At 39.2% G+C, this 18,875-nt stretch overlaps 1 protein-coding gene across 1 annotated transcript in view; it reads right to left on the reverse strand.

Moving 5' to 3' along the window:
• The window catches only part of celsr1a (cadherin EGF LAG seven-pass G-type receptor 1a), a gene marked incomplete at its 5' end in the record, with an annotated part of 70,544 nt that overhangs the window by 36,097 nt on the left and 15,572 nt on the right, over positions 1-18,875 (reverse strand). Inside the window, 4 exons of the mRNA XM_079454952.1 lie at positions 734-822; positions 3,296-3,411; positions 4,147-4,369; positions 5,685-6,323. Coding sequence (XP_079311078.1) covers positions 734-822; positions 3,296-3,411; positions 4,147-4,369; positions 5,685-6,323 — 1,067 coding nt within the window. The remainder of the gene's footprint in view (positions 1-733; positions 823-3,295; positions 3,412-4,146; positions 4,370-5,684; positions 6,324-18,875) is intronic.

The following is an 18,875-nucleotide window of genomic DNA, read 5'->3' on the forward strand; positions in this document are numbered from 1 at the left end:
AATAGTAATGTGAAATACTAGAATGTACTAGTTTTATTTACAAACAACGAACAGTGAATCAATAAGAACTCTTCAATGCGTTGCCATTGAACTAGTTGGAACTGCTAAAGTCTTTGCACTGCATTAAAACACACTCGTAAACCCCCCTGAAATGCTAGACCTTATTGTTGCCATCATCAATAACTGCTCGGAGCTCACAAAGATATGCTTGAAGAATACACGTAAAACAATCTTTAAAGCAGGTTTATGAAACTCAAGTTGAAGACTCTTACATGCAGGAAGACACTTGGCACGTTACGACGGTATATTACATTTCTTATGTTCTGTGCTTGGAAGAGCTGAGAATCACAAGACAGAAATAAAGACCACTGTGTCTTTTGTTAGCAAGTGCATGAGGGTATTTGGACGGTTTACTGGAATCCTATGGCCTCCAGTTAGCAGATTGTCTTTCTGAGTCTGTCACATGGCACGCAGGTTATAATCTTTGATTTGCAGTCTGCAAATTCTGCAGAAACATGCTGGTAAGTGCATTTAGACTTCAGTATGCGATCTCGCGCTAACACATTGTCGCCCTTGGGTGTGGAAGTTCGTGAAAAAGAACTCTTGTTGAGTGTAATGCGAGTCGAATACAGAGAATCGGATAATCTCCTGTCTTTCAAACTCAAAAGTGGAAAGCAAGAAAAAAAGCAAAACGACGTCTTCACGATTTTCAACAAACATGACAGTGTCTTACCTTGTTGTAGTAGTGAAGTTGGACTGAATGCCACTGGCCATCGCTTACTCCACCCGGTACAAAAGGTGCCACAGTCGTTTTAGACTCTCCTGAGGAAGAAAGACAAGAAAATATGAATTAAAAGATCATGGACATAATAACAGCGCATGTGTAAGATACTTTGAACCTATGCCTTTCAATAATAAAGAATCATTAAATAAAATTATTTACAGTGCTTACACTACAACAAAGCTAACCTTTCAAATAAAAGTGGACAGCTTATGTAGGAGGGACTAACAAATAAAAGCAGTTAACAATATCATTGCAACATAAATAAATTAAAGTGGGCAGAATCTTTGTAAATATATACAATTTAATAAGTTCAGAGCGTGACAATAACAACTAAAACAAAGTAATTTAAGCTAAATAACCTAAATAACTACAACTAATAAAACCAAATTAAAAAACAATTTAAAGGTCCAGCGACGTATAGTGGCGAGGTTGCGAATTGCAACCAACGGCTCACTCCACCCTCCCTTTCGAAGCACTACGGTGGCTGACACAGAACTAAGATGTTGTCATGTTTTCGCTTCTTTCTCGAAGGAGATAACCTATTTACGGAACGCGGTCTGCATGGCGGTTTGTCCTTTTAGAAACAACAAGACTAATTCCATGCAAGTGGACCTGCGGTGTACGTAGATAGAAATAGCTCGTAGGAAATAAGAACTTCATTATGCAAGGTCTTTATTTATCTCTGAAGGCATAGTTACGTATGTTATATAGCATTTCTGTCATTAGGATCACCAAAAAAATACACATTGTACCTGCAATTTAACAAAACTTTTCCTTACAAAAAAAGCATTACATTTATCTGATCCATCTGAAAAAAACTCAATTTAACGTTTCAACACTAGCGAACAAAATGAGGAAAGCGAATCACAATGCCACACACATTTATGCATTTGTCAGACACTCCCTAAGACTGAAACCTGTGACCTTAATGCTTTTAAAGTAATAATCTATCAAGAGAGCTTTAAGAACGCATTGGACCTGTTACAAGATAAACTACAATACTTCAAAAACTATTTAACACTTCAAGTGTAAAATAGTCTAAATAAAAGTGTGTGAAAGTGGTTAGGTCCATTATTATCAGTTAGTTACTCAACTGTGGGTGGCAAATTCATTAAAAACATTTTAACGGTACATTACTAGAATGTAAATGTTTGATCAGTTTCTATTTTTTCATAAACAATGGACATATCTCAAAAGGTGTGTTTTAGCATGTGATAAAGCCATCTCTTGTATAAACCTTGCCTTTGAAACCACTCCGGTGCAATATAAAATCACTTAATGCCTGCAGTACAAAGCTGCTCACACAATGACCATCAGTCATGTTTACAAATCCCGTCTTATCAATGTAGTTCATTCAGAGGGCTGTGAAACAGAAATTTACATTGGGTTTAGAGGAATATTTACCAAAGGCAGGAGCCCCTCTTCGGTATTCATAAAGTATCAGTAAACAGTAACCAAACATTGGGCCCTGGTTGGTGAACAATTGAAACGTTGTTTTTTCAAACAGCTTCCATTCCTTTTTTTGAATTGCATATTGTCATTAATAATAAATGTTTACACAACAAACAGTGTTGGTTAGTAACTACCAAAACGCAACTAGCTACGTACCGTTATAAAGAATTCTGAGACGTCCATCAGTTTTAAAGTAGCTGTCTCAACAATGCATGCACCCTATGCTCATTAACATTTTCAAGACGGGACCCTGTGCTGGGTTTTATTACAACTTTCATAGGTTACAACATGAAAAACAGGCTCCACAGCATGACGCAGGATTCCTTCCCCTTTGTCTGTGCAAGATTTATGTGTGCTACAAGATCCAGCGCCATTATAGGGTTGTGTTATTTATAACTGCCTGCGAGCTTTAAAGTCTCCTTATGTGTGTCAGAAGGTATATAGATATGTTTGCGTTCTCTGGCACATGCATGTCGGCGGTGAAAAGTCTAGTTGGGGCCATAGTCTGATAAGGGTTTGGGTACTTGCATCCTTTATCGTGAACGGCAATTCATAATAGCACATTAAAATGACACAAGCAAGGGACAATGGGAATAAGTTGTACGTTTTTGTGTTATCCTTGACGAGAGTGTGATACAGACGTATTGCTCCTTTATGTCTAACAAATCTAATCTAATCTAATAAGAAAAGCTATTGGAACAAGATATTTATCTTATCACCAACTCAAACATTTATTGTTCATAAAGCCCAATTGGTAGACCATTGCATTAGTGCAAAAGGTCAAAGGTTCAATTTTCAAGAAACACGCTTACTGATGAAATGTTTTGAATGCATTGTAAGTCAAAATGTAAATGTAATGTGGCTTTAAGCGATCAAAATATACTTGCAGCACCACTGGAATATATCCTGGTGTTTAGGCCAACGCAAATTCTTCTAGAACGCAGATGTGTTTTAGGTTAAAGCTATTACTGGCGTGTCTTGAGATGTACCCAGAGTGACTTCAGCAGGGCCGCTCAATCGATGCAATGATGTCGATGTGTCAATGCATGTGTGTCGTACCTGCTGAGAAGGTGAGTTGAATCTGTTCCTCGATGATCTCTACAGCTATGAAGTCGTGTTTTTCATTAAAACGGCCGTTGTAGAGTAGAAGGGCGTTTCTCTCTCTTGTGGCAAACCTGGATTGAAAAAACATTGATGAGAACAACCAGAACTACAGGTTTTATCCCCTCGTAAACGTCAATCACGTGTGATTGTTTTCCCTTCCTGATATTCTTGATGACTCAAATGGCCAGAAGAAACCTTCGAGCCAGACAGAAGGAATAACATCTTTTAATCAAAGCAGGAAAAGAACAAAACTGAGAGGAAGTGAGCGCAAGAACAGTGGTCCTAAAACAGGAAGTTGTTCCTCAGTCCTCTTTGGATCCCACCTCTCTCATGCCTGGGCTAGGGCACAAAAGGCGGAGGAGTCAGAGACCAGCTGCTGCACAGGAAGAAGATACCAATAAAGAAAAACATTGATAGTGCTCTCTTAACACATAGCCTTTCCTGTTTTTATGAGATACAAGAGCCCAAATATTTCTAAAGCGACCCTGTCTTAACATTCAACGCTTAAAACATCAGGATAATAATCATTAACTTCAAAAGCATTCAGGAAGACCTAAACAGTCAAACATTTGATCATCCATCATATGTCTTTTTGCTTTAAAAGCAGCTTCCAGTCACCCAGAACATGTAGTACGTGAGTCTAGCACCATGAAAGAGACCAAAGGTTACTTATCCACCTTGGGTCTTTAACAAATTACACACCACAACACGCAAAGTTTTAGGTAGACGTAACTTCTTGACAAGATAATAAACAGGGGCATGACACTGAGGTCATGAATGGCTGTCAAATATCGGCCAGTACTTACATAAAAGAGACTGTGAAGTGAAACCTCTGCCTCAGGCCCCGAAAGGTGATGAAGGACTGTCTGGGAAAGCTGCGGGTTGTCATCTCGCAAAAAGGCTTCTCGTATTCTCCTGAGGGGCAGTTGCATGTAAAGCCGCCCACCAGCAGGTTGACACATTCCCCTCCGTTCTTACATACACCGGGTAGACATCGGCCAGAGCGGGCATCCATTTCACAGTTCTCACCTGCAGGAAGCAAGCCACGTCAATATGGTTAAACTTGTATCAAATAGTGTCTAAAGTCGGCCACAGATTTATAATAATTGATTTGACAAAGCATAGATGAAAGTGACAAATCCAAAGGAATGCAAATTCTTGACATGTGCAAAAGCTAAGACACTCGTATGTGTTCCTGGGATATATGTCATTGATTACTTTTATTATGCATGAGGGCACTTCTGATGTTTTTTTCTAACTATTTAGCCTTAAAGTAGGTTCAAATATAAAAAATATAGGCAAATTAACTGAATCCCTATATTTTATTTAGCTAACAATAGATACTTATGGAAAACAGTGCCCATTGTATCTGTCTTTGCACAAAGTACGGTCTTGGCACTTTTCAAAGAACATAATTAAAGTTTGTTACACGGCTAAATGGAGTGAGATTTTAGATAAAGAACATTTCACTGACCAAGTGTCCTTTAAACCTCAGATAAACACGTCACATTGCAAGTCTGATTTTTTTTGGCATAAACCAGCTATTTGACAATTGTAGTGTTACATACATTTTACGTACAGTAGAACCTTGGTCAAAGTTTCTATAACTTGGCAGGAAACTGTTTCTTGGAGAAAAATCCTTATCCAATACTTTGTATCTCTAATCCGATGCAATACTGGCCTTAAATCAAAGTCTGAGCGCTGACTCTGTCTCAGCTTTCCTTTCGGAAGCTCTTTGGAATCCAAGAGTTCCTCTATGGCACCACCAATTCCCTTATTGAAGATGGACATGTAACTCATGCAGTGTTATATGTCAACTATTTTCCAGACAAAATCTGGACAAGGGGCATTTATGTGTGGCGGGGAACAGGATGGCAGTCCCTGGGCCTGTAATGACCCCTGATTTCCTCGGGATAATCTTTCTCTCGGAGGGAAATAGACAGATCTGTTTTCCACTAATGTGAGAAACCCAAAAAGGAATAGATGTTGAGAGGCAACCTGTCATCGCCATCATAATGGATGCAGAATACCTGGAGTTGAACTGTGACCTTCAAAGCACTGAAGGGGGTGATTAGAGGGGTAATTGGCCTTGATAAAGTAGGAGGAGGTGGTCAAAAACAAGAGTTTCCGCCATATCAGGTATAAGCATTGTCAAGCAGCGCTTTTATTTTAGATGCATGGTTTGAACTTTCTGAGCTTTAAAAAGATCCTCACAACCCACCCCCATGGACAACAATTTTGCTCCTGAAAAAACAACACCCCATAACCTCAAAACACTAAGTACGCAAGTACTCAACAGACCGCACACAAACGTTATGTTATTTGAATAAACATGCAAACTCACCAGTGAAGTCTTCCAGACACTCGCAGGAGTAACCTCCTTCTCGACTGCGGCAGCGGCCGTTGTTGCGGCATGGCCCAGAAAAGCACAGGTCAATCTCCGTCTCACAGTAGTCACCGGTGAACCCGGGCGGGCATCGGCAGCGCAGGCCATTAATGGGATGGATCGGCCTGAAGAGAACAGTATCCGAAGCTATGAAAGGTGGAGAGCTGTCGAACTTCAACACAGAGACGCATTTCATATAGTTTTCGCAGGGCTCCCGCAGGCAAATGTTGTCATCGAATGGAAGGACGCTCTGGCTGGAGATTTGCCGCAGTAGAGTTCGGTTCAGGTAGATTTGCTCCTGGAGCTCCTCTGAAGGGAAGAAGCGATCGGGTGCTCCTCCGGGGAGCAAAGCTGAGAAGGTGACGTTGAGGATGTTCCCGGTGACATCTGTGTCATTTTGAACGTTGAAGATAAAAACACCCTCGCGTGTGGTTGATAGGACGGCTGCCACACCTTCGGCAAAGAGGGAGAGGAGCGGGGACAGGAAGCGTTCTTGTGACATGTTCTCCAGACGGACTGTGATGCTGTTCGTCAGCATCTCGTCGGTGATGATGGTCACCCGCAGGGTGCACAAGGCTATCACACTGTGGATACCGTCTAAAGACAAGAGAAACAGCAAACCATAAATAATTCAGTTTCCCATTCCATCAAACATAACATGTTGGAATGTTAAAACAATATTCTTCAATTCATTTAGAATGCTTGCGCAAGACAGCACAAAGAGAAAATCTGAATACTGTTTTGTATTGGTAAAGAAAGCATGTTAACAGATATGATCACTACCACGGTTTAACAGATTATTTAGGTATTTTGCTTCGGGACACATACTCTTGTCTTACTTGTTGAAACCTCGGAAATTATGAAAGCTTGACAACTGTAAAGGACTGCACATGCTTTTAAAAAGGATTTGAAAGCTTCTTAGAGCTCAACTACCGAACTACAATGTTTCACATTGAATGAGAACTACGTTTAGTATGTCTATGTTCTCTGGATACGACAACACATTGTTTAATAATGGAGAATTTCATGAAACTTGGAGGTTAGCACTCGGACCATGCTAGCAACCGCATACCAACGCAACAAAAGCTTAAAATGTACTACTGTACCTGTCAGGTAAAATTGTCATTTCTATGGAATTACTGTCACCAAATAATGACATGTTTCCCAAACACTGTCTGCCAACAATTGGCCTAACAAAAAGCCCTAGCAAACTCACACAAATATTGGTAGACCCAAGGTTGGTTTTGGGGTTGGTCTGAATGCAAAAACAAGCAATGCTTAATTACTTGCACAAAGTCACCATCATTACATTTTGGGGGGAAATCAACCTCCAAATAACTTTGACATTATGTTGCGATAGACGAAGACATTTTAATATTTGAATATCATAGCAGAAAGTGTTAATAACCATACTTTACATGGAGTGCCATCTGTGATTCCACCTTATTTGATTAAATTGATTCGAGTGTTGCACGGTGTATACTTTGTCTAAAGCCAACTATTTTCCTGTGGTTTGGATGGATTGTCCATGAAGCCTCCCCAAGTACCACACTCGGTGCTGTTCTTTTTGCTAAGGGAACAACTGCAGAGCAGGTGGTATGTCCAATTAATACCCCCGGCAAAACAATGCGGCAGAGACCTTTCAAATTTGGAGGTGTCATGTGTCTGTGGGTTGAGTTATGTGTCTCTACATTTTATAACCGCCATAAATCACAGGAGAATGTGGTGTAGAACCACTTCAACTTAAAGTAAAATACCTCATATTCTGAGCTCTGTCTGGTCTGTAAAGCACTGTGTTCCTTCAAGTTGTGAAGGATGACATAGGCGTAGAGCAGATCTGATCAAAATGAAGGCTTTAATGTAATTCAATGTTTTTTCCATCAAAAACAATTATGATTTAGTTCAGAGACCCCCATAAAGCACTTTTGTGACCCTGTGCGATAAAGAGACTTACGGTTGCTTTGCCTTTAAATAACCTGAAGTGTTATGGTTGACACTACAGCTACAATAATTGATTATCTTTGTTATCACTAGTACCTAACAAATAATAATAATATGAATGTTTTGCCTTTCATTATAGTATTATTATTTATAATTAATAATATTCCTATTATTCATAATATTTTTAGGGATTGTCTCCCCTTACTGGTCCATACATTTATGGTGTCTAGGTCAGTGGTTCTTAACTTTTTCATTGAAAAGCCCCCCTTTAAGCGCATCGCTTTGCGACCCCCCCAAATAAAAACGTATAATCTTAAACATATCATTTTAATTCAACCAAAAAACGAATTATTTTATACAATGCTGGAACACCAATACATTTGGTTGGTGGTCTTATTTTTCTGATGTTTGATTGCATTTCATATAATGCCACAAAATCTGTGGCCCCCCTGAATCCATCTTGGGGCCCCCAGTTTGAGAACCACTGGCCTAGATGAGTCCATGACTTTTCGAATAAAGTAAAGGTCTGCTGAACAATTTAATAACGCAGGGCTTCCCAACAAGCTGAAACATTCGGTTAAGAGAATAATGCTTTTGTTGAATTTTCCACCTGTCGTTTCAGTTCAATATATATTTAGCCTGTCAGCTGTCCAATGAGGATCGATGAAAAGTCACGTTCACGCAAAGGTTCCCCAAATGCCCCCATTTTCCATCATCAGATAAATGACCTGTGACTGAATTCAGTGACCACATGCATCTAAAACATGCTCAAGTTATTCCAGTAAGTCAACCGATGTCGCAATAATGACATTAAATCAAGAATTTAATTATAATCAATCAATATAAAGTACATTGCCTCATGATGACTAAAGATACTATAAACTAAATAAATACTGGCTAGTTAACCAACTAAAAGTACTTTATGAGGCCATAACAAACAGCTTAATAACCCTTATTATCCAACATACAACTACACTCATATAATAAAATGTCTCTCGCGTGCTAGTCAGAGTATACAAGGCTTAGTTGATGCTCAGCTTGTGTCTACATGTTCAACTCAAGGCTGTCAAGTCTGCAATATGCCTCACACTATCTTTATATCGTGTATCAGATATTGGATGAAAGCCACAGGATATCCCAGTCTGTCCACAGCTGTCAGAATAATTGACAAGAGTTTCTTCCCTTTTAGAGCGGCGTGTCATGTAACTCAAGCTCACTAATGTGATTAGTTAAAGAAAACGGGATAACAGAATTCCCTGACATTATCCACGACGCTCAAAGCGTACTGAACTCACACAAACTCCTACTTATGTGCGTTCCAGTGTTTTCTCAGACTGTGTCTGTGGTGGGTTGACCTGCTTCTGTTTGACAAGGCTGACTAATCCACTTAAATGTAAGATTTTCTACAGGTGTCAATAATTTATACAGGTGGGCCAAGAAATTACAAAGCGCGACCCAATGTTTATTCAATAAATGAGTTTAGAAACATAGGAACCAATGAAAATCACGCTGAGAGTCATGTGACGGTCAATTTTGTACGACCCCTTGTCAGGTTCAAATGTTTGAATCATAACAAAGGAAGCAAAAGTGCCGCCCGCTCCAGTAAACCTTGAGGAAACCTTGGACGTATCCCTCCCATTCCTATACACGATAAGCAGACCTCCTTTACGTATGAGAGAAAAACCACGCGGCGTCTTTTAATGTACAAACACACACAGGAATTGCTTGAGCTCATACGGTATGGCAATGCTATTATTTATTTTGTGTTGCGATACACCAAATGTTGTAATAAATCGCAATTTGACTAATGTTCTTATAAAACATACAAGTTTGCAACTGTGCCCGGGCGCGTTTGTCCCAACAATACAATCGTTCAAACCAGATTTTACTTTACTTGCTCCATAACATATTTTTCTTTATTCCACAACAAAAAAAGTTAAGCATTGTATGACTGTAATTAGTATTATGTCACATTTGTGTATATTATTAATGTTAAATCGATATAAAAAGCAGATGCCATTGAAACAGGAAACGGCCACAGCTGTGTTAGATTGACTCGATAAGCAACGAATGAGATGAGGCCAGATACAGGTGTGAAAGCTTTCTGTTGATCCGTATGAGGGACCCTCAGATTGAACTGCACACCTGGATCTTCACGGTGTTAAGCATCAATATGAGCCAGTGAACAACATATGAACCCTACTGGTTAAAGCACGCATAGTCTGCCTGTTTGGATAGCCATGTTCACACTTCCGTGTAAGAAAAAACGATTCGCAGTAGCTAATACTGTATGTCGTATGTAATAATACGATTTTAATATGGGTGGATTTGCATTTGTTAACATTAGTAAATGCGTCATCGAACAATAAACAATGTAGTTTATCTGCATTTATTATCTGAAAAACTAATTCACGTTAATGCTAGTTTTTGTTCATTTCTATTATACATCTCTAGGCTGTTTAAAGCGTTTACACAAACGTGCCGATTCATTTTTTTCTTGGACATAATCTCAAAATGATCAAAATGTAACTGCATTTAAAGCTATTGCTGTTATCGCGTACAAACTTAAAAAACGTGACACAATTCAGATGCCCAGAGGGCCGTTTGTCTAAGGTTATGGATTAAAGGTTATCATGTTGTAAATAATGTCTCAAACATACCACAGATCGACCATTCAACCGCTTATTATCAGGCGTTCATCTCTAAACATGACCCGGTGTAAAATACAGACCCCAGTCTTCAACAAAGACATAAAGGTGAGGTGTTTCTAATCTGTTTGCTAGGTGGATGTGTGTTTGGATGTTGGTACTTTGAACATTCTTATGCTATTTTAAATACAAACACACCTTAGAGTCAATGATTTACCCAAAGAATGAGTGACACTTAATCTATGAGAGAGAGAGAGAGAGAGAGAGAGAGAATACAACATCCTTGGCTCTTCAGGAAACTACATTGAGCGAGAACTATGACTGTAAGCTTCCATACAGAGAAAAACTCATCAGTTTTTGTATTACAAGCTTCACTTGTCTTTGACCAGTGTTTGTTGGCTTGAAAAAGTGCTAGACAGATGAAGTGCCTATTATTCAGGAGTTTGTAAGCCATGTTCAAACATGTTTTTCCCAACCGTGTTTGGGCTGGTCCTTTATGGTCCTTCTAAGCACATGACTACAAAACCGACAAAATGTATACAACACCTTAGCCTTTCTTTGAACCCCTCTTGCCGTCTCTGCGGGGAATGAGAGTGAGGTGTCGTCAGATATCCCCAGTGTTTGCGTTTGCCAGATGGGACCAGGCGGTTAATGAATGGGTAAAACAAGATTACAACTCGCTGACATCATTACCACCTCCTCTGTGTCCGAAACCAACAGATGGAGCAGAGGGGTGGATGAGCATTCATTCTGTAGTGTACAAAACCCAGAGAAGCATGAGGCTATTGACTGTATGGACGAGCATCTGGATTCATTCAACAGCTTCAACAGTCGACTAACACAACTCCCGAACGTTCTTACCCATATACCTATGTAAGATGTATTTTAATTTGACATGGATAAAAACAAGGCTATTGTAGGAATTGTTGACAAAAATAAAGCACTCGAAGTTTCCAAAATAGCTTGTTTACGATGCTCGATACACTCCCCCAACGTTCGTACAGGAGCATGAAAAATCGTTACGCAACAACTTTTCTTAGTCTTTTCTTGTTTATACAAGAAACAACTTTTTCTTTTCTTGTTTATACATTATACAAAAGAGTTAAACATATGGAGGGGGACATGTGTTTTTTCCAAGTACAAATGAAATCAAATAAATAAAGATTTTTGTAGCTTTTACAAAACTATAAAGACGTCATTATAAAAAGGCGCCGAGTTGTGTATTAATGGCTGAATCGGGTGAATTTTTGCCTTTGGAAGCTTTTTACATGTTTGTAACCATATTTCAAAATTGTTTGGGGTGAATTATTTCTTTAAGATACTGCACACATACACCAATACACAGTTAAATTATTATTTACAGACCTGTATTCTAAAGAAATGTCTCTTAAATCCCCAAAACATATATCTTTTTTAAAGTCTAGTTCAGTATTATTTCATAAATATACAATTTGCACAGACCTGTTTTTCATAAATATGGTCCTGGGTGTCACTTCAAAATGACTTGAATCAACACATTTCTAAATAGATCTCCGGAAGGCAAAAAACTTGTTACGCACGTTACACGCTTAATCCTTCACACCGTACAGCATATTAAAACATATTTCCTGCGTGTCAGATTAAACACGCCAACAACTGAAGTCTATTACTGTCAATCTCGCTAAACACTGCGGCGGAACCGCAGGCGGCTACTGTATCCAGCAGTGATAAGGGTGTCTGGGGTAGATGTCTTTTTTGAGCGCTAGATAGTGGAGGAGAGCGTTGATGTGCCAAAATAAAGCCCAGGCACCTCTCAGATCGAGCGCTTGAGGTTTGAGAGAGGGCCTCGTGTTGACTTTGAAAACTCTCTTGTTAGTATGTCTATAGTAATAGCAAAACGTAGACCCGTTCGTCCTCTAACCAGAAAGGGCAACTAAAGCCGTGGTGTCTTTTCCTGTTTGTCTCCACATTGAAAGGGATGCGTGTCTCTGCCTGGCTCGCCGGGATTAGCTGGGTCTCACGCGGACGCACTTTAGAGAAGGACTCCGTGAACACAAAAGGCTTTATTCAGCTTGGGGAAAAGGGAGGAGGTGGGCTTACTGCAGAAGTACATCTCTCAAGAACGAAACAGGTGGGATTACAATACAGCCCTTGCTGTTGTGTCCTGGAGAGGTGGGCTGATATCGAGGCGTCATGGCTACTTGAAGTCTCAAAGATATTTTTAGTAGTTGAGACGTATTATGACGACGTGCGAAAAACTGATCTGACTTTATTCAAAAATGAACTGTCTTTTAATATGAAGTCATTTCACAAGCTTGGAGAGATGGGAGAGGCTCATAATCTGTCACTCTGCCTGTTTCAGTTCAGCATTTGCCGTGTGTTATGAAAACACGGCAAAATCCTCCGACAAAGTATTTCCCACGGTGTGAGAAGTTATGTGAAAATATCAAACAATACTTTCACTGTGCATTTTTTCGAGAGGCATTAATAAAATCACACCTCATGTCAAACTACAATAAGCCTTGGTCTCTTTTATTATGGCATGAGAAAGCGCTATAGCAGAATAGGCTGTTTAAAGAAATGTGTTGGTTTTGACGGTTTTCTGAGCTTTTCCTAAGGTCATCAGATCAAATGAAGATAGAAGGTCACAGTACTGCTTTTTGTGCATTAGTGGGAGGGGCTTGGAGAACTTGAAGTGGGAAATGGTGTCTTTATTGGGTTAACGTGGAGTGTCATGTTTATTTTCTATTACATTAGCCAAAGTTATACAGCAAGCTACATGTAATCGTCCAAACGAGGATTTGGCAACCAACTCAAGCATTGACCAACTGAGCAAAACGTTCATTCAAGCATTGACCATTTAAGACAAAAAGTGTATTCTGGACTAGTATAGTATAAAAGTAGCACTTTCTCTGCAGTAGAATTTACGCTATGAAGATCTCCTCAATACCAAATGAGAAGTATCTACAAGCAGGTGTTTTCACCTGACCAAACCAAACTCTAAAGGGTAATAGGTCAATGACCAACAACATGAGAAGTCACCGAACACTCACGGGTCTCATTCCCGGAAGAAACAAAGTTAGACGAGTTTTCATCGATGCTGTCTTACTTCACTTTGGAAGTATCAGGCACCGGTCTGACTCATTTCACTGATAAAACATTATCTTTGTATCGTACCACCGCGCAGTCACCTTTCAAGAATGAATCGCTCCTGCGAGTTTTCTGTAAAAATCCGGCAGCATAGCGGTGCAGATTACTGAAAAACGATGATTCATAATCGGATATTTAGAAATAAAAAAAACAGCTGGCGTTTTGAGTCGCTCAAAAGGTGATACACTAGTGTGGCATGCAGCGATACAAACATGCCCTCAGGCCATAAACTCATGGATGTGATACTGAAGTACAGTAAATGCACCAGACTGAATCAAAACAACATTCACATAAAAGAGTCAACGGAGGCTTTCAACACTTCCGTGGGAAAATTTGGCATTCCGGAAACAAGTTATAAGATGAAATAAGTCCGATGATGAGTCCTGAAAGAGGAATATTATGAAGTCAATGATCATTCATTGGAATAGTGAAACCAATGATACAGGACTGGCCAGAGAACAATGGATTTTGATCAATGCGAGTAATGTATTGCCCAGTTTCTCAGACAAGGCTTAAGTCTAATCCCAGAATAAAATGAAAGTTCGAGCTGTCTTAACTAAAAATGAATCGCCCCGACATAGATAAAAACATGACTGGTGTGCATCTTGAGACAAAATAATGTAAATGACATATTTTAAGCTAAGGCATTTTATTAAAAGCGACTTAAATATCCTGATTTAACTAAGGCATAGTCCTTGTTTAAGTTTGTGAGTGGTCACTGCTAACTTGATGTCTGGCTTTAAAATCATGGGAAAATAAATGCATACTTTTGCTGAGGGATTCTTATATCTGGGGGTATTTTAGCAGCCAGGAACTTGAATATATCACAGTTTCTGTCTACAGATGAGTGCTCGGAGACTGACAGGACTCTGGCTCTGTCTGCAGTAGACATGAACACTTTCCTTTGTTCCTGTGAGCTCTGTGGACAGGGAGTGATGATAACACTTGTACCACAGGATATTAATGAATGCACTTGAAATTGCTTGAAAATGAACAAAGAAAACAACCTGCTGATAGTTGTGCACTAGCCATAAATCTCATAAGTTAGTGTATGAGCTGAATAATTTTCGGTATGTGTCACGTGCATTTATAACTTGTATAGCATCAAGCAATTACTTAGTTTGAGCTATTACAGTCACATTCAAATGACCAAAATAAGGCTTTACAATGATCATATTTATCTTGTAAGTAATGTTGTTGTGTAATAAACTTGTTTCTTTGTTAAAGTCCCAGTGAAATAAAAAATTACAATGCCCATTTTGTCATGAAATATTGTAAATACTCTATCGATGTGGGTCGTTCTCTTTTTCAAAATCGTGTGCCCTAATAATCTTCAGTTAAAATCTGAAAATGCACTTCCGTCCGGTAATGACAATCCCCCTTAAAGGTCCAGTGTTACATTTTTGGGATGATGTATTAAAAGAAATGCAATATAATATGCATAGCTATGCCTTCAGAGGTGTATAAAGAGATTACACAAAGAAGCGTTATGTTTTTATTACTTTAGAATGAGCTATTTCTATCTACATACACGGCGGGTCCCCGTGCATGCAATTCGACGTGTTCTGTCAGCCATCGTAGTGTTTCGAAAGGGAGGGGGAGGGATGGAAGCAATTCGCAATCTTGCCGCTAGAAATTACTGACTGGACCTTCAAATGACGTTAGTAAGACGGCTTGGGCGGAGCATACGTTAACTCCTCCCTTTCCATTTCAAAATGCAAAGCTGTTTTATACATCCAATCAAATCGCAGAGAAAGATGCCACTATTTTTCACATTCAAAACTCCATTTCATCAGGAAATGCGTCAAAATACGGAAGTAAAAACAATCGCAACTTCCGGTTAACGGGGACTTTAGAGGCGCAGTTCATAACTTTTGCCTTTATATCACCATCTAGCCCGAGGTTTGTCAAATGACAAATTTTCTGCCATATCAGTCCCAACGGTTTAACTTGAAAATCATTATTATAAGGTAAATCCTACAAAAAAACTATACATTTAGAAACAGAACGTCTCGAGTATTGAAATTTACTGCCAGCGACACTCCCTGGGAGTTTTTTGCAGTAAATCTTTAACCTTTAAAGGAAAAAGGTTGGCAGCGATAACTGGAATAACTGTGAGCTGATTTCTTGTCATTCTAGTTTACTCCCCACTTCAACAATTTATTCCCATTTCCATCTGAAAAAGCTTCCCATAATGGTAGACAATGACATGTGGCAACAAGGCCCGACTTCAAGAGTACTTTACATTGAACTGAGCCAATAATTCACCTCAAAGAATACGTTCTTTTCGTCTTTCAATGGTTTTCTGTGAAGTGACAGAGCAAATGTCTTCATACCTTGAGTGGGCCGAACACTTGAGTGATTTATAGTCACACTTCAGGATTCCACCGGTTTAAAGAAGAGAAAATAGGGTAAAGTGTATTAGAAGTGTGAGGCATGCTCTCATCTTCCTAAGATCTACCGGAATGATACGAAGACAGAAGCCAGACAGTGCTCATAAACAGGTGAAAGATGGCATTCCTGATGGTTTCTGATGTGAGACTGTATAAGTTTTTTTTGTCTAAATATACTTTAGGTGTGGTCCGCACCGCAGGGAAATGGAGGTTAGCTCAAAGCAAACAGTAGTATGTTTGCAGTATACAGCATGCATTCTGTGCACGGGATACAAATTGTTGGTATGCATGGGAGATGAACTGAAATGAATGTATATATTTATACATATATTTGCCACTATTCAAGTAGTTCACTTCAAAATTTGCCCCCATTCACGGTTTCAATGTTTATTCCTACTATGGAAAGTCAATGGGGCAAATTTTGAAATGAACCACTCCTTTAAGTGAATACTTTGTAGTGACCTGATGGTGGTCCATTGTAGACAGAGGAGTTCATACGTTTTCAAACCTGAGCTTTTGTTCTCCATCTGTTTTGTTTTCCTCATCACCGATTACTGAAATCACAAATCCCTCCGCAGTGCCTCCAACATGCCACTACTGAGGCCAATTAACAAGTCTGTCCTCCTGTAACCGCATCCATCTGGCCCAATAAAATCTCAAGAATGAGGGGCACATCGCTCCGATCTAGAATGCACCTGGCTTGCCCTTCAGGGGCTCTTCTTGGCCTTAATCCACCCAGATCCCCCCACTCAAAATCCCTTTGCTGAAATCTTTGTTCTCTTCTCAGAGGGGTGGCAATGCTGTGGGTGTGAGGGGCTGAGATGGATGTCTGTTACCATGATGCTAAATTGGTTCTAAAGCGCTCCACGGGAGTGAAGCACCAGCAAGAAAAGAGAGGGGCTCAGTCCAACCGTAATTAAAACATCAAAACCTCACAGCGATCTCCGAGACATAAAGCTTTACGACATCTGTGACTTTGACCTGATGCATATAAAGTAATGTTCTATAAAATGTTTAAAAGCCTGTTTGAAATGCATGTGAATTATTGGTGGTGTTTGCTAAGACATGCTTATTACTGTTCATCACTCTTAATGTTGCTTACTTACGAGTTAGGGATTTAAACCATAAAAACATGACTAATACCTTAAATTATTCAAATAGGTCAGAAGTGGTGTGCAGTTCAATTTATGCAAAAATATAATTTCAGCTACACTTGAAAAATGGGTTGTTTCAACACATCATTGGTTAAGATATGGACAAACCCAACTATTGGTTGAAATTAAAGGGGAACTCTGACGAAAAACAAAAATGCTGTCATGAATTACTCACAGTTAAGTCGTTCGACAACTCTAGGATCTCCGTGCATCTTCGGAATACAAATTAAGATCGTTTTGTTGAGGTCCAGGAGCTTTCTGAGTCCCCCATAGACTGCAACGCAACATACTTTCAAAGCTCAGAAAGTACGGTGAGCAACGCTTTGCGTTGTACCGGAGAGCCATTTCACCCCCGCACATCGCATATTGAAAACATTTTCAACATTTTCAACAGTCTGTTGATTTAAGTCGTCACATTATGAAAACTAGTTATTTTTCCCGATACGCACATCGGACACTTGTTTGCGCCAGTGTTTATTTAACTATTTTAAACGGTTTGTAGGTTGCAGTTAGCATAATTATTTTCCAATAACGAAATGCATTATTTAAGAATCAATTTTAAAAGAGAAACTCTTTTTCATTATTTGTCCGTTCTCAATTCCTTGACTTTTCTCTTTTTGAGAAGACCTTCAAAGTGTACAACCTTAGTATGATAAGTCCGCGTCTGATTTGTGCTAAAAATTTAAAGAGACAGCAGCCATGACATTTTTTATGTTATTTAACATTTGATCTATGCATTAATTATGTTGTAGTTGGAATCGACTAAATAACAAATTATTTTTACGAACTGAAATGTAGAATCTTTTTTATGTATCACAGTTTTAAGCTACAAACGTGTTACCTGTCCCACATTTGGTTTGTTGGGTGGTGGTCACCCTAGCAGAAAGTGAGTAAAGACATTGTTGAAATAGTCCATGTAACTCCAGTGGTTCAGCCTTAAATATATAAAGCGACAAGGATACTTTTTAGCGCAAACAAATCAACGACTAAATTCGACAATTTCCTGAGGGTGAGTTATTCATGATAGAATTGTCATTTTTCGACGAAGTTCCCCTTCAAGCTAGAAAACATATTTGACCCAACCATGGGTTGAAACAACCAAACATAGACTAATTTACATCCAGTAAATTGGACAATAAAACTGAATTATTTGTCAGGTTTACTACGTAAACAAGACTTATATTACAGAAAGGACAACGGCCACAAGTAGAAACAACAATACCATCAAGACTTGAGGTTGGGTTTTATTCTCTTTGCCTGGTAACCAACCGTTTAGCAATGCCCTATACACAAGACACTCTTAAGACTATTGGAACTCTTTACCAACTCCTCTGAACAATATACCAAACATATGCGAGGCTCTAGTACACTTTCACTGCACAAAACGAAATACTAAAAACAGTAAATAAAGCTTAGCAACCATATAACACTCCCACAATGCCTTAGCGTCAAGTAGTGAGTTCTACAGTAAGTTCTGAGTTAGCAGAAAGATTAAAATTAAAATAAAAAGGTTGTAGTAGAAAATCAGAAGTAGGCAAACTATGGAAGTATTTACATATACCACCACGCTTTGCAAAGTACTTGTTTGTTTGGGTTTTACCCCATTTTCAAAGTCAATGGCTGATATTACGTAGGCAATAAGACTTATGACTTACTCGAGTCATTTCTTCACGTCCAAAACACAAACCAAATTATACACGGCACAGCAAGCCCAAATGACAAACATTCTGCATGCGTATCTCAGAGACAAACAGTTATTGTGAATGTCTCTCATGGCAGCATTCCCACTGCTTCTAATTAAGCGGTCATCGTTGGACATAACACATCATTACACGGTTTAAGGGGACGTTTTTACGCGGCAGGTCAGGGGCAACCAAGCAACAG

This window comes from Barbatula barbatula (genome assembly GCF_947034865.1).
Source record: "Barbatula barbatula genome assembly, chromosome: 4".
Classification (NCBI taxonomy): Eukaryota; Metazoa; Chordata; class Actinopteri; order Cypriniformes; family Nemacheilidae; genus Barbatula; species Barbatula barbatula.